This window comes from Syngnathoides biaculeatus, chromosome 15 (genome assembly GCF_019802595.1).
Source record: "Syngnathoides biaculeatus isolate LvHL_M chromosome 15, ASM1980259v1, whole genome shotgun sequence".
Taxonomy (NCBI): Eukaryota; Metazoa; Chordata; class Actinopteri; order Syngnathiformes; family Syngnathidae; genus Syngnathoides; species Syngnathoides biaculeatus.
In genome coordinates, this window is record NC_084654.1 from 14,060,220 (window position 1) to 14,074,654 (window position 14,435).

Sequence of the window (14,435 nt, forward strand, 5' to 3'; positions counted from 1 at the left end):
TGAGGTTTGTTTTTTCTCAACATTATTTTGATCCCTTATTAAATAAAGTGTTGGACTTACCCTGACTGTTAATTCTTTAACACACTAAAGACATTTTAGAGGCTGTATTCTATGCTTTTCAGTTTTCATGGGAAAAGGCCCTTTTCACTCTACAGTGCTCAAAGCAAATCCCTGACCCTAACACCATTAAACAGCTTTTGGAATGAGAAAGTCACAATCTCGGCTGTTTCTCTGGCCAAAATCATCCATCCATCGCTAAAAAATAGCCGCTTATCCTCAAAAGGGTTGCACGGAGTGCTGGAGCCTATCCCATCTGTCAGCGGGCAGGAGGCAGGGTACACCCTGAACTGTTTGCCAGCCAATTGCAGGGCACATCGAGACAAAAACAGTCGCACTCACAATCACACCTAGGGGCAATTTAGAGTGTCCAATAAATGTTGCATGTTTTTGGGATGTGGGAAGAAACCGGAGTGCCCGGAGAAAACCCACGCAGGCAGGGAGAGAACATGCAAACTCCACCCAGGCAGGTCCAGCATTGAACCCGGGACCTCAGAACTGTGAGCCCAACGCTTTCCATCTGATCCACAGTGCTGCCTGGCCAAAATGAATGACCCCAAAAACATTCTCATGGACAAAAAAAAAAGGCAGTGTGACGATATACAGTAAGTGCAAATACAGAAGTCCCCACTTCACAACACACACAAAAAAAAAAACAATTACTCCTTTCAGTTTTCAATTTGATTGCATTTTTGACTCAATGATTCATACATTTATTTTTTTAAATATGCTTGTAAATATACACGTATGTTCAGTATCTGAAATAACATAACATGCCACCTTAGAAGGAGCAGGGCACGTGGAAGGGCACAAAATATGTAGATAAGTGCAAATGGGTTTGTTTTTTCAACAATTAATTACTTGTTAAGTTCTACAAAAAAAAAAAAAATCTTCGAGTCACCTATTCACAAATGGTAAATCCGCGGGGAACACTGAACACCAGTTTCATATTTCCAGTTCCTGTGATTGAGATAGTCAGGTGTCCCAATACTTCTGTTCAACTTTACTCAAGGTAGTACAAGTGTCGACTGGAGTGTGGTGATACATTTAAAGAGTGCCTTAATACTCTCAAAAAGACTATACTGCGTAATCTGTAGACTACACGCGTTTTTATATGCATCATGTGGTGACTGGGTTATCTAGCGTCCCATCGTTGGAATGGTAACGAAGCACTCTTAAGTGTGGCATCCTCAGCTTTCCCCTCGGAAGTCATGGTTTTTATCTATGTTTAGAACTGGATGCCCTGGACACAAATGAATAATACTTTTTTCATCTAAAAGTTTGAAGTTTTTTTTTTTGTTTGTTTGTTTTCAGGGATTGGAAAACATTTGTTTTCCCATAGAAGTTCATGTCGCCTCTGAAAGATGTTCTTGAGCCAGTGAAGGAACAACATGGGCAGCGGCACGGGGATGGGAACATTAACGCCGACCTGCAAGAAAAAGAGTTTCACTTACAATTCCATGTTTGGGAGGTTTATAAAAACCTCCCGGGGGCCTAAATTGCAGGGACAAGCACCAGTGTAAAGAGAACTTGTGGCTCAAATTTGCAGTTTTGCAAACACAAGCAGTGGGCAGGAAGCGAGGGGGGGCAGGGGACATCTTTGTTACAAGTGTAAGAGAAACATGGCACGGTTGGTTAGAATGTTTGACAAGGCTCAAATGGGTTTGGAAAGCTCGGATTTTGGCAAAGACGGCATGGGGGAAAATGTTTGTTTGTTGGAGAGAAGCGGAGCACATGGCCTGCGCAGCATTCCCCGACATGTGAACAGCAAACACTACAAGGCCAGGCTCCACGGGCAAACTAACAGGGAGAATCCTGGCCGTGCTTAAACAAGACCCTCGGAATCCCTCCATCTTTTAGCGGGACGCGTTGCTCTGTTTTGATTGAAAAACATTTGCTGTTGCTATTTGCAGATTTGAGTGGTGGGGAAATGGAGTGTGAACTCGTGTGTATTTTGGTCAGGAGAAAACAACTATACTTGACATGGAAAAGAATCATTTCTAAATTTGAGATGTTTCCTGTTTAAGATATTACATCACCGTCACAATACAATGCGAATGCGTCGCACTTTAAAACCTAAAAGGTTGTCACGCGGACTCACCTGGCCTACGTCCACCTTGTGAGTGTACTTGCCAGCCGTGGCGCCGTTTGAAGTGAAGATGGCGGTCCCGTTGCCTAAAGTGTCGGCCTCAAGGACAACCAGCACGGGGTCCGAAAATCTCCTCAGTGTAGCACTTCATCTGAGGCTGTGGAAGCAAAAAAAAAAAAAAAATGGTGGTAACCAGTTGGTAAGTAATGACTACTAATGTATAGTATCTTTGTCTTCAAGTTGTCCAAATCCTCTGATATCAGCCTTTCAAGAGTAAATATCGGATTTCTGTAGTCGGTAATGAAAGCTGACTGATTTCTCATATAAAATTGGTGTCTCAGCTTAGTTAAAACCCATTCATGGGCAAGGTGGCAAGTTTTTTGCCTTTGCCTTATTGAGATAAACGTCTCCCAACAGGCCACAATCAAGGAAATAACACTTCTTTTTCGTTTAACGCATAAAACAAAGGGCAAAAATATGTACCCCCTGGCGGGCAGCGTCCCCAAACTGGACTGGTATGTTATTAGTTCTGTGAAGTGGTACATACGAGAGATATGTTTATTAATTAATTATTATTCTAGAACGACACTTATGCATTAATAATACTGATGGATTAGCATTTTGAAGACAAACTTGGTTGCATACTGACCTTTCTCCATTTCTTCTCTGAGAAAACGCTCCATGTGTACTTGAGGCAGCCATGTTGGATCAGGAAGAAAAGGGAAATAACTCTGTGCTAACTTTGACCGATGAGTTATCCTCTCCTGATACCAAATTATGGCTTCATATTAAATCACTTGAATATTTTGATATACTGAAGGATATAATGCGTGAAAATCATGATGTCCCAAAAATGGGACGCTGCCCACGAATGGGTTTAAAGGTTGCCAAAGGTTGATAATGGATTAAAATACATACCGTGACGTTGCCAATGATGGTGGGACCCACAAAGTTACTATTCTCATAACCCGTTACATGAACGTGTCGGCCATCCAGGAGCACCTTGGCCCCCTCATCCACGGCACTCTGGATCAGATTGCAGACCCTCTGCTTGGCCTGTGGGGAGATCAGGGGCCCCACGTCGGCACCAGTTTGGTCTACTGTGGGGGCCCCCAGAAATGAGTGGTATACATGTATAAAACCAGCGCTCACATGATGTGGTACAGACATTAGCCAGAAGCACGTAAATAACAGAACAGAAGGGGCAGCCTGAGGAACTCCCTCGGAAATTGCACGTGGGGGTTTCCTGTGCGTCATATTGGTGAAATATTATCATTTCTCAGCCTGTAAGATAGTTATGCTTGGTCAGAAGGCCTTCAGGGAAGCCACCGACTTTGGATGGGAGGTGAAACTGAAGCGTTTAAAGACAGCAAATTAAGTGTAAAAAAAAAAGAGAGAGAGAGAGAGAGAGAGAGAGAAAAAAAGCTACTGTATGGACTGTACGGTCATTTTAAGGTGTTAATGGCTTAAGACATATTAATTGCACGGTACTTTCTACATTAAATTGCATGCAGGATTCTTCAACCCATCATTACTTGCTTAACGCAAAGTAGACTGTGTTGTTTAAGACTGCCACCTAGCGTACATCTTTAAAATGCCTCAGCTTCTATATTGCATCATAAAATTACCGCTCACCATGTTGGACTGGACTCTCTTGCCATTTTTTGGAGCCCCTCTCGTAAATGTACTCGCCAGCCTGATTGGAGCCGACGAAGCCGATGGCCTCGATGGTCGGATGGTCACAAATAAAGTTCACAGCTGTGGCAGGAAGAACGAACGGAAATAAACTTGACACAGTGACTCCAAACGGCCGGAGACTTGGCCAGTAAAGATGAGTCATGTTGTGACATAACCTCGACTGTGTCAAACAAATATTGCGAGGCGCTACTACTGTGTCACAGAGTCAAGCAACTAAAGTTGGTAGACTAATATTACAGCAAATTACTGTACAATTCAAAGAAGTCTATTGTTCTTCTGTAATACTGTATCGTACTGCTTCCGTTGGCCACCGCGGAAGGTCCGGCAGTGATTTGAATGCATGTCGACCACGATGCACAAACTGTTTGCTTTACATTGTGAGTGCAATTTTCCTTATTAAAAACAAACAAAAAAAGTTTCTTTTGGGGTAGGTTGGAAGGGATTGGCATTTTAAGTCAATTCAATTGGGAAAGATGATTTGAGACTAGTTTTTTAAAGTTAAGAGGAGGCTCGTCTAACTACTTATTTGGAAATATCTTAAGGCAACATTATGGATGAAATGATGGGTGTTCATTTAAACAGGTCATGTACGCTCTTTTTTTCCCACGAAAAAAAGTGCTTTTCCGCCATCTTGTGGTATATATTAAGAATTACACATATTTTTTTTTAACTAATCATCAATGGATCTTTCCGACTTGTCAATCACTGGTACAATAATAGCCAATCAGATAATTCCATTGTCTTAACCCCTGGTTTGACACGCCCCTTTCGCTTATTGTTCCACAAGCAATGCTGGTTGTCAGTAGCGTGCCCTTGGATAAGTTAATGTTACGAAGAAAATGGTCCTCAGATGCGCTTGGGGAACGTGCAATTCTGATGAAAGATATCCTGCGAGGTTACAAGGGGCCCACTTGATTCATTTTCCAAAGCTCGCCAGTCGGAAAGGTCCATTATCATTGAAAATAGGAATACTGTATATGCATTATGAATCACCTTCCACTTAGTGTATTTACGCAGCCATGGCTGCTTGTCTAGCACTCGACCTTATTTTCCTCTTTTTAACTTGTTCAAACCTTTGTCCACAATGGCCTTTTCATCCGACTTCTATGCACACGTATCCAGTTTGTACAATTAGGAAACTGAATTTTTCTTTGCCACATTACATCTACTGTATGTCGCTTTGTCCCCACAAACACGGAAAATATTACACCCTTAATTTATTACGAAACGTTTAATTTATTGTGCTGTTGACCAGCCGTGGCTTTGTTGACAGTTATATGACTTATTTAAATGTATTTTATCCTTTCTTACTTTCACCGACTCAATTGCACTGTGTTTGTGTGTTCGTCTTATTGCTTTAGGAAAATTGTATTTATTAATATATGTAAGGTTTTGGGTTAATTACGTACCATTTCGTCAGGATCATGTTGATTAAATATTTAATGTGCCAATTCCATTGATCTCAGTTCGTTATACACTTCTAAGCAGACAGTTTTTTGGTTTTTCATTTTAATATACAAGCCACAACAATAGGTCAAAAGTGAACTAATACAAAAAACAAAACTTCCTTTGGCAAAGAGTGAACAATTCTTCCCCCAAAAAATGCTTGAAGCTGTTTATTGCCACTCCCAGATGAAGTTTACTGTTTACAAAACAAAAAGTATGACGCTTTGTGTATTTATTACAACCACATGGCCATGCAGCGTGCTAGGTTCATGCTAACGCTAAATGGCATTGCTGCACTGTAAACCTTTAAATTGTGGATCGAACACAAATTCAACTAATCTGAAAATGTACCCCTTTTAGGGTATCATTTTGCGACTTTCAGATTAAATGTAGTTGGTTCAACAATCAACGATTGGAAAAGATCTTGCGCATCCAGAAAGTGTTCACAGCACCTTAGAAAGTTGATTACATTCCTTTTTTCCTTTAAAATTATACATACAACATCCCACAATTTAAGCACGAAAAAAAAAACGTGTTTTCTGCCACCATACTTTGCTCCTATCTCAGGTTTGCACTCACAACTAATGCAGAAAAATGATGGCTCTTACTTTGACAAAATTGTTAGGTGTGTCATTCATATCCCAAGGCACCATTGTATTGAAAAAAGAAAAATACATTTGCAAAAATGTAAAAAAAAAAAAAAAAAAACTTTTTTCATGCTATCATTGGGATGTGTATAGAAATATTAGGAGAAAATGAATGTATTACATTATGGAATAAGGCTATAACCTGACAACTTGTGGGAAAAATGATATAAGCTATATATCAGCTAATAGTTGATCCAAAGTGAAGTCCATGAGTTTGATCATGTTTGGTTATTTTCCTCCAAGCTTCCAAGACACTGCGGCTGTTTCCCTTCCTCTTGTTTCACATTGACATTCGTGTATATTCTTGTTTCTGTCACACAAAAAAAGTGACAATATTGTATTATAAAAAAGATGGGGGAAAAAACAAACAAGTCATCTAACGGTAGACACGCTAATCTCCACTTTGAGTGCCCACAAAAACAAAGATGCAGCTGTGTGGCGTTTACCCTCAGTTGGTGTCTTGACCATTTGGTAACATCTGAAGCACGTGGTCAGGAGAAGAGCCTCAGCACACTGGAATGCGTAGTAAAGCAAAGGGAAGAGGAACATGGGACCGATGACCTCTGGAGGAAAGGCCACTTTCAAGATGGCCACGCACAGTTGGATGTTCTGACACCCCGTTTCCACAGAGACAGTCCTGCTGCATCTGCAGACATCACGGACGGATTGAGAGCGCTAACAGCGTCATGTGATGCGTGGTAGAACAACCTCGGTGATATGTTTTTCATAAGGAAGAACTTTTGACTTGGAAAATGGATAGAAGGGGAAAATAATGTTCGGTTCAAAGATAGCAAATCTTCTCAAAGGAAGGCCGGAGCCCGGATTCTATCCCGGATTCAATCCCCTCAACCTCAGAAACGTGAGGTTGACGTTCTGTCAACCGCTTGTCCTTAGGGTAATTGGACTGGTCACCAGCCAATAACCGTTTACACTCACTTTGGTAAGAATAAATAAATAAATACTAGAGTCATGGCGGCACGGTGGCTTCACAGTCCTGAGGTCCTGGGTTCAATTCCGGACCTGCCTGTGTGGAGTTTGCATGTTCTCCCTTTGCCTGCGTGGGTTTTCTCCGGGCACATTCCAAAAACATGCAACATTAATTGGACACTCTAAATTCCCCTTTGTTGTGATTGTGAGTGCGGCTGTTTATCTCCATGTGCCCTGCGATTGGCTGGCAACTAGTTCAGGGTGTGCCCTGCCTCCTGCCCGTTGACAGCTGACCCTTGTGAGGATAAGCGGCTAAGAAAATGGATGGATGGATGGATGGATGGATGGATACTAGCGTCATCAGACAAATGTGAGTGATTTTGGAATGAGGAGGAAGCTGAAATACGATTTGAACCTCAGAACTGTGAGGCAGGCATGCTAACCACTAGAGTGACTTGTTACATGAATACAGTATATTCACTCTATTTCCTGTGGACATTTCTAGAAATTCTGTCGAAGTTAAGAATCACCCATCTGTCAAACTTACTTCGGGCTGAGTCCGCATATGGCGGACATGGCGTATCCCAGCGTGAAACCTATGAGGGGCATCAGAGCCGCCACGGCAACGACGTCGGCGGTCAGGATCATCCACAGCACGTCTTTGACGGCCACGCCGCACAAAGAGAACACAACGATGCTGGAGAGGATCAGGATGCTCAAACCAAGCTGTTGACAAAGTGGAGCACTGCACTGTTAACTTCAATGGTTCTCAAACCAGGAGGCAGTCTGTGATTCCTTTCCACTGAGGTCCGTGCACGAATCAATGTGATCATGATTCATGATTTCTTCGTGGAAATCAAATTTCCATTTACTTTTTAAAAAATATTTCCTGTATATTACGGCGGCTTGGAGGGGGGGGGGGGGGACCTAAGCCTGTGTTTCATCCTTTGTTTTTTCTTTTGCACTTCCAGGCTACCGTAATGTGGGTGTCTTTGAGTTTCTGATAATCTGTTTATGCAGTCTTTCAATGCAAAGCTTCCGCTTGTTACATTACAACGTAATTACATTCCATTGATCAGCAAAAGGTATCTTTACTTCTTTTGAAATCGAAATTGTTTTATGCATTGACTGCAGTGAGAGTGTTAATCCATGAAAAGCCCCTTTCACAAATTAAGAACATTATGTGAAATTGTGGCCACGTGCAAAAATTGATGACTCGTGTAATATTGTAGAATTGAAAGAAAAAAAAATTAAGTGTTAAGTCTGGAATGAAACCAATCTCATCTAAATTTTTACAATTTAATCTGAAATAATTAAGAAATGCAGTGTTTATCCATTTCAGTTGGCCCAAATTGGCAACATCAGATGCATTTCGATGTTAGCAGTATTTATTTATATTTAAAGAGCTAAAATTAGACATTTAAAAATCTGAGAAATGTTGATTTATGGAAAGCTTCATTACATTGGCATTAACACATCTTAAACAGTTTTGGGGAAAAAGAAAGCAAGGAGGAAACAAATGGTCGTTGTAGAGCCCAGAAGGTAAAATTCCTTTTAATCTAACAGGTTATAAATATTTTGAGATGAAGATGATATAAAATTATATGGCGTGAGGCAGTGGGGGTTCTTGGAAAACATTTCTTCCCTGGTCCTTCTATGGAACGAAAAAGGCCTGGTTCATGTGAATGTATCCCACTAGAAAATGATCCTGTTCACCAACATGGCTTTAATTATCCAAAAACATGTGGGGATATTTTATTTTTTGAAAACTTGCTCTTGCTCAAACTTTCCATTTGGATGGATAACACTCATTGATAAAAACACACTTTGCTATTTGTCAGGCACGCCGAAGGAAAAAATACTTACTTACTTTCAGGAAGAATGGTGTATATTTTGGTTTGTAGTGATTGAGCACGATGCCCACGCCGCAGGGCGCCAGGGTGAAGGTGAGAGCGCTGATGATGCCAAAGTAGGGCACCGCGTTCTCCAAGCCGCTGAAGCCTTGGCAGTAGATCAAAAGTAGCAGGGGCATCAGACCCAGAGCTGCAATGCAGGAGCACGTGGTCATCACAATACTGCAGGACAGAATAAAAACAAACAAAAGGAGAGCTTAAAAGGGATATAATATAGAGAATTTATTTATTTATTTTCTTATAAATGGAGGTGCTGGAGTCTATCCCAGCTGACTCTGAAAGGAAGAGTACACCCTGAAGTGGTCGCCTGCCAATCCTAAAGCGCAGATTAAACAACCAATAGATACTCTTTTCACGTGACGTCATGAGTCACATGACTGTTATTTACGACGCCATACTGGACGGCAAAACTACAATAGAACTCGTGTTTTTTAGTGATCTTATCGTGAATATTGGCTTTCTTATAAGCGTGTTATGGCCTTTGTCATGGTATTTCAATGTGTGGCTTATGGTTGCAAAAATGGACAGAAAAAGGGGTCTGGCACTTCAGGCAATGTTTACCTTTTGGAGGGCATTCAGCTAATTTATGGTGGTATCCTCCACACTTGTTACGTATTTTTACGGAGGTCTTTGGGCTGTCAACATGCCTACTAGAACCCGCAGTGAAACTTTGCGTTCCAGGTTTGCGGTGGATAACGTGAACCTCGTGGCTGTCATTCCCCATAGCCTTTAGCTGCACTTTTGCTAACTCGTGGGAGCGGGCTATGTTGATCGCTTTTTTGAGCGTGAGCTCCTGGCTGAGTAACTTTTCACGCACTCTCGGTGAGTTGGTAGCGAAAACTATGCGGTCTCTGACCATCTCATCGCTGTTTGTGTAGTTACAGTCTTTAACCAACAGCTTGAGTTCTGTCCCAAAGTGCTCAAATGACTCACAGTTACCTTGCGCCTTCTCGTGAAACTTATATCTAGCAAATATGGGGTTTGCTTTTGGAGTGAGGTAATCAGAGAAGTTTTTAGCAACTTTTCTTCGTCTCCGGTCAGTTTCCACGTATTGCTGACATCCCGTCCTTTTTCGCTGATCCACAGGAGGAGGAACTGCACTTTTCGGTCAGCGTGACGTCAATGAAAAGTACAAAGTACAACCATTCAAACTCGTATTCAGACCTATGGACGGTTTAGAGTCTTCAATTCACCTACCATGCATATTTTTAAAACGTGGGAGGAAACCGGAGTACCCGGAAAAAACCCACTGCAGCCACAGGGACAACATGCAAATTCCACACAGGCGCGGCCTGGATTTGAACACAGGTCCTCAGAACTGTGAGGCAGATGTGCTAAACCAAAATATACAAATATTCTCTAGTTATTGAATTAAATGTATTCACAATCCAATCACTGCACTGCTAATTTGCTATAGCTGTAGCTTGAATGATGACACGGTCACCTGAGGTTCATGTCCCCCTTGAGGGCCAAGGTGAAGATGTTGGACAGGTTTCCTCCGGGGCAGCAGCCACATATGAGCACAGTCACCGCCTTGACAGAATCCATCTTCAGCGATTTGGCGAGCACGAAAGCAGTCAGAGGCATGACGCCGAACTGGGTCACCATGGCGATGGCCACCCCCCTGGGCTTGAGCAGATGGCTCTTGATTTTGGAGATCTCCATTGTGCACCCGAGGGATATCATGGTGATGAAGAGGATGATGATGGTGAGGATGTTGATAGTATTGTTGAGTGGTGGGGGGATGTTCAGTGTCCTTGTGCTCCCATTGGCAGACATGTTCACTTCTTTGTAAAGGTCTGTCACATTCATCGTGGAGCTCAACAGAATGCTGTGTGATCACAGTGTAAACTAAATGTTATTTCATTGTATTTTTCACATAGATTTACAACGTGAAGATAAAAGTATTCAGACACCCTTTTTAATCAAATGGGGGTTTGGCTAGAACACTTAAACCCCATCCACTTGAATTCTGAAAGAATTTTCGTCAGATTACTCAGTTCATTCATTTCCAGTGTTCCCCAGGGTTCTTTTCAGGCCCCCCCCCCTTTTTTTTTCCCTTACCAAGCTAATTTTCACGTTTACATTCACACCTATGGGCATTTTAGAGGGTTCACTGAACCAACCTTGCATGTTTTTTGGGAAACCCGAGTATTTGGAGGAAACTCAAACAAGTGTCGAGAGAATATGCAACCTTCACAAAAGAAGATGGGCAGCACAGTGGAGCAGCTGCAAAGCGTTGGTCTCACAGTTCTGAGGTCCCAGGTTCAATCCTAGACCCACCTGTGTGGAGTTTGCATGTTCTCCCCGTGCCTGCGTGGGTTTTCTCCAGACACTCCGGTTGCCTCCCACATCCCAAAAACATGCAACATTAATTGGAGACTCTAAATTGCCCCTAGGTGTGATTGTGAGTGTGGCTGTTTGTCTCTATGTGCCCTGCGATTGGCTGGCAACCAATTCAGGGTGTACCCCACCTCCAGCCTGTTGACAGCTGGGGTAGGCTCCACCACTCCCTGCGACCCTCGTGAGGATAAACGGCTATGAAGATGGATGGATGGATGGATGGATGGATGGATGATGGATGGATGGATGGATGGATGGATGGATGGATGGATGGATGGATGAGATTTGAAAACTAAATCTTAGAACTGGTAGGCAGTGGCGCTGGCCGCTAGTCTGCCATGTTATAAAAGGGGAACTGAAATTCAATTTTTCCAAATTAATCAATTTGCATAAAAAACAACATTTTTAAGGTGCATCTCCCATATGCCAACAACAACTCTGTACAGTAGTTGTTTAAAAAAAAACTGACAATTAATCTGACCTTTATATCATGGAAAAACAGTCAAATAACATTTTGCCGTACATCACTTCACATTAGTGTTTCTTCAATCTGTATTTGTGCTGATTCATGACACCAATTTAAAGGACATCATGCTATAGTTTTCTCACTCTCAATTTGGTTTTACAATTCTGGAAATCCTCAATCCAAACTAGGCATGCATGACATGATATTAATATGCAATTGGAGATTTAATGATTTTCAAATTTCCTTTTGCTCAACTGTAAATCATTTGTAAAGAAGTGCATGGTGTTCCCAAGAAACGCGAGACAACCCACAATAATGTCAGCGTGTGTTGAAATGCTTATTCATGGCATCACAGGAGTTTTATTGGTGAAAAAAACTTTTTGAAGCTGTTTTTAAGAACATAAATGGATTATAACGCCATACAACGCAATGATGATCCGAAATGGATATCATTGTATCATGTTGCACTTTAATGAAGTTTAGTTTAATAACAGTGGGTGACTGATGGCTGATTGATTACTTAGCTTCCCACTGAAAGAGACAGTTTTATCCCGAAGCACGACACTAAATCGTACATGTAGGCTTTGTAATTACACAACAACAACATTTTCATTATCATTTTTGTAATTAAAATAAGTAAAATAATAAATTGGACTTATTGTAAAGTATGAGACAGACTTCTTACCTTCGAACTAATCCAAGCTTCAAACTTTCGTGTTTGCATCCCTGCACATTCCCCCTGTTAACTCCTCTTCTTTTGTGGCCAGACCTAGAACCCTCCTTCCTCTGTCATGTGGCTCCATGGCAACATGGTGGCGCTGCTGCAAACTGCAGGGAAAAAAAAAAAAACGTGACCCCATAGCTACGCAACTGGTTTGTTTTCATCCCCCTTAGAAAATTCCTTGGAACTCTGTTCAGTGGAGACGGGCTTCGGGAAGTCTGCATGAGGCTCCTGCCTTGATTTCCTGTTCATGAAAACACCATGGAAACATTTAGCTCTGGAGGGCAACGTGAAAAGAAATAATCTAATTAGCGCTACAGTTTCATCACATTGGTCTGCAAGAGGCACATGTGCGCACAGAGGCCCGTTTATTGTTACGCAACTCTACAGATACAGTACACTGTAGAACTTGGCAGATGACCTCCTCTTGGTCTTTTGAAGGAGTTCCTTTAGTAAACAAACACATTATTTACGACTCGCATAATGAGACCAAAGAGTTCTAACAAGGTTATTGCTTACGCTCTACTAGCATGGTGGAGATTAGGCGCAAATTGAAAGGACCAAAATTTCAATGCTTCTCATGTTTTGGACCACGCGGATGTCAGTGCTGGATTTCTGGGTTCACACACAGGAAACTTAACTGTTTATTAACCATGACTAGAGTGCAATGTGTTATCAATATTGAAGCAGTAGTTGACTTCACCAAACTAATTTTCAGCATCATTTGACTGACAGGTAAAACTCGACGTGGCTCTAAGTTTACATTTCATCTTTTATATTTTAAATAGTGGTTTTAGCAGTCCCCATCAACCGCATGGTCCACACATGGTGTCACAATGCCCTGTTTTTTCTTTTTTTAAAAAGAAGGATTGGGGGCCATCCATCCATCCATCCATTTTCTTTGCCACTTATCCTCACGAGGGTCGCGGGGAGTGCTGGAGCCTATCCCAGTTGTCAACGGGCAGGAGGTGGGGTGCACCCTGAACCGGTTGCCAGAAAATCGCAGGGCACATAGAGACAAAGAGTCACATTCAGAATCACACCTTGGGGCAATTTAGAATGTCCAATTAATGTTGCATGTTTTTTGGGATGTGGGAGGAAACCGGAGTGCCCGGAGGAAACCCAGGCAGGCACGGGGAGAACATGCAAACTCCACACAGGTGGGTCCAGGATTGAACTCGGGACCTCAGAACTGTGAGGCCAACGCTTTACCAGCGGAGTCATCTGTAAATATGATGAGGTGAAAGATTCTCACGGTTTCACATTCATAACGGCCCTCTGAGGGAGACTGTAACTACAATGTGGTCCGTGACAAAAATGAGTTTGACACCCCGATTCTCTCGGCATTTCTGATTTTTTTTTCTTGGCTGCACTGCCTCCAGCACTTTGTGTGGCCATTGGATTTTATTTTTTTTTTGTCTAATCAGATTTCAGCCTATGTGTTGCTATGTCAATCTAATCTGCTCAGGGCCTTCAGATTCACAAGTGATGGCCAATGTAATTTAAAGTACATACGCATTATATACGGTTTCTTTGACCCATCACCACCGATTTCCAATTCAACCTCCCAAGGTTTTTGATGTAATCTGATTAGTTAGTCAGAGCAAAAGTTGTTACTTGTTAGGCTCAAGCACCAAATGCGCCTGGGATTTTTATGACATTCCGCAAATTAGCAAAGTAGACCATGCGCATTTTATATGTATTGATGCACGTATACTATAAGCAATGATCGAAAGCTGCCATTAAAGGTCACGCGCAGCCATAGATGATGAGTGGGGGAGGGCAACTCAAAGTGAGCTCGGTAGGCCACCATCTGGCCTCATAATCATAGACAAGAGCCGAGTTATGCGGTGAGAGAAGAGCCACGTTATTTTGTCAAACAAGCCGCAATTTGCCTCAGTGGTCTTGCAACTACACTCGACTTCCCATGGGCCTTTATCAGCCCCTACAAGGGACTGTTTATCAGCGGCCAGCAGGCACAAATCCATCCTTCCATCAAATTCAAGTTTGGTATCTTGACTACTAAATGTCGATAGCTGGCAACTTTAGGAAGCGTTTAAATCATACATAAAAGTCCCGAGGCTGCTGGAGCAGCAGCTTGCAAGCTGTTGGGGAAGATAACAGTAGA

The 14,435-nt window shown here is 42.1% G+C and overlaps 1 protein-coding gene across 3 annotated transcripts; it reads right to left on the reverse strand.

The window, feature by feature from the left end:
- Positions 1 to 5,372: 5,372 nt before the first annotated feature.
- On the reverse strand, positions 5,373 to 14,433 carry LOC133513270 (hepatic sodium/bile acid cotransporter-like). 3 transcript variants are annotated; one of them, XM_061843883.1, is made up of 7 exons: positions 14,375 to 14,433; positions 12,272 to 12,414; positions 10,222 to 10,608; positions 8,735 to 8,939; positions 7,412 to 7,590; positions 6,384 to 6,583; positions 5,373 to 6,247 (listed from the first exon to the last, which is right to left on the reverse strand). In XM_061843883.1, exons 3-7 carry the CDS (start codon positions 10,587 to 10,589, stop codon positions 6,156 to 6,158), a joined length of 1,044 nt encoding a protein of 347 aa, XP_061699867.1. In that variant the 5' UTR covers positions 10,590 to 10,608; positions 12,272 to 12,414; positions 14,375 to 14,433; the 3' UTR covers positions 5,373 to 6,155. The 3 variants fall into 3 exon arrangements, 2 of the variants coding, with proteins under 2 accessions (XP_061699867.1, XP_061699866.1); XM_061843882.1 differs by having other exon boundaries at positions 12,272 to 12,551; positions 14,375 to 14,405; XR_009798438.1 differs by having other exon boundaries at positions 6,120 to 6,247; positions 8,731 to 8,939; positions 12,272 to 14,425.
- Positions 14,434 to 14,435: the final 2 nt, after the last annotated feature.

What these genes read in the sequence shown, in the direction of transcription:
- LOC133513270 (XM_061843883.1), bottom strand. Translation starts at nt 10,589, where the DNA reads ATGAATGTGACAGACCTTTACAAAGAAGTGAACATGTCTGCCAATGGG. An exon ending in ATATGCGGACTCAGCCCGAA is followed by an intron (nt 6,584 to 7,411) that starts GTAAGTTTGACA and finishes TGATGTCTGCAG; the next exon opens with ATGCAGCAGGACTGTCTCTG. An exon ending in GGTCAAGACACCAACTGAGG is followed by an intron (nt 6,248 to 6,383) that starts GTAAACGCCACA and finishes TTTGTGTGACAG; the next exon opens with AAACAAGAATATACACGAAT.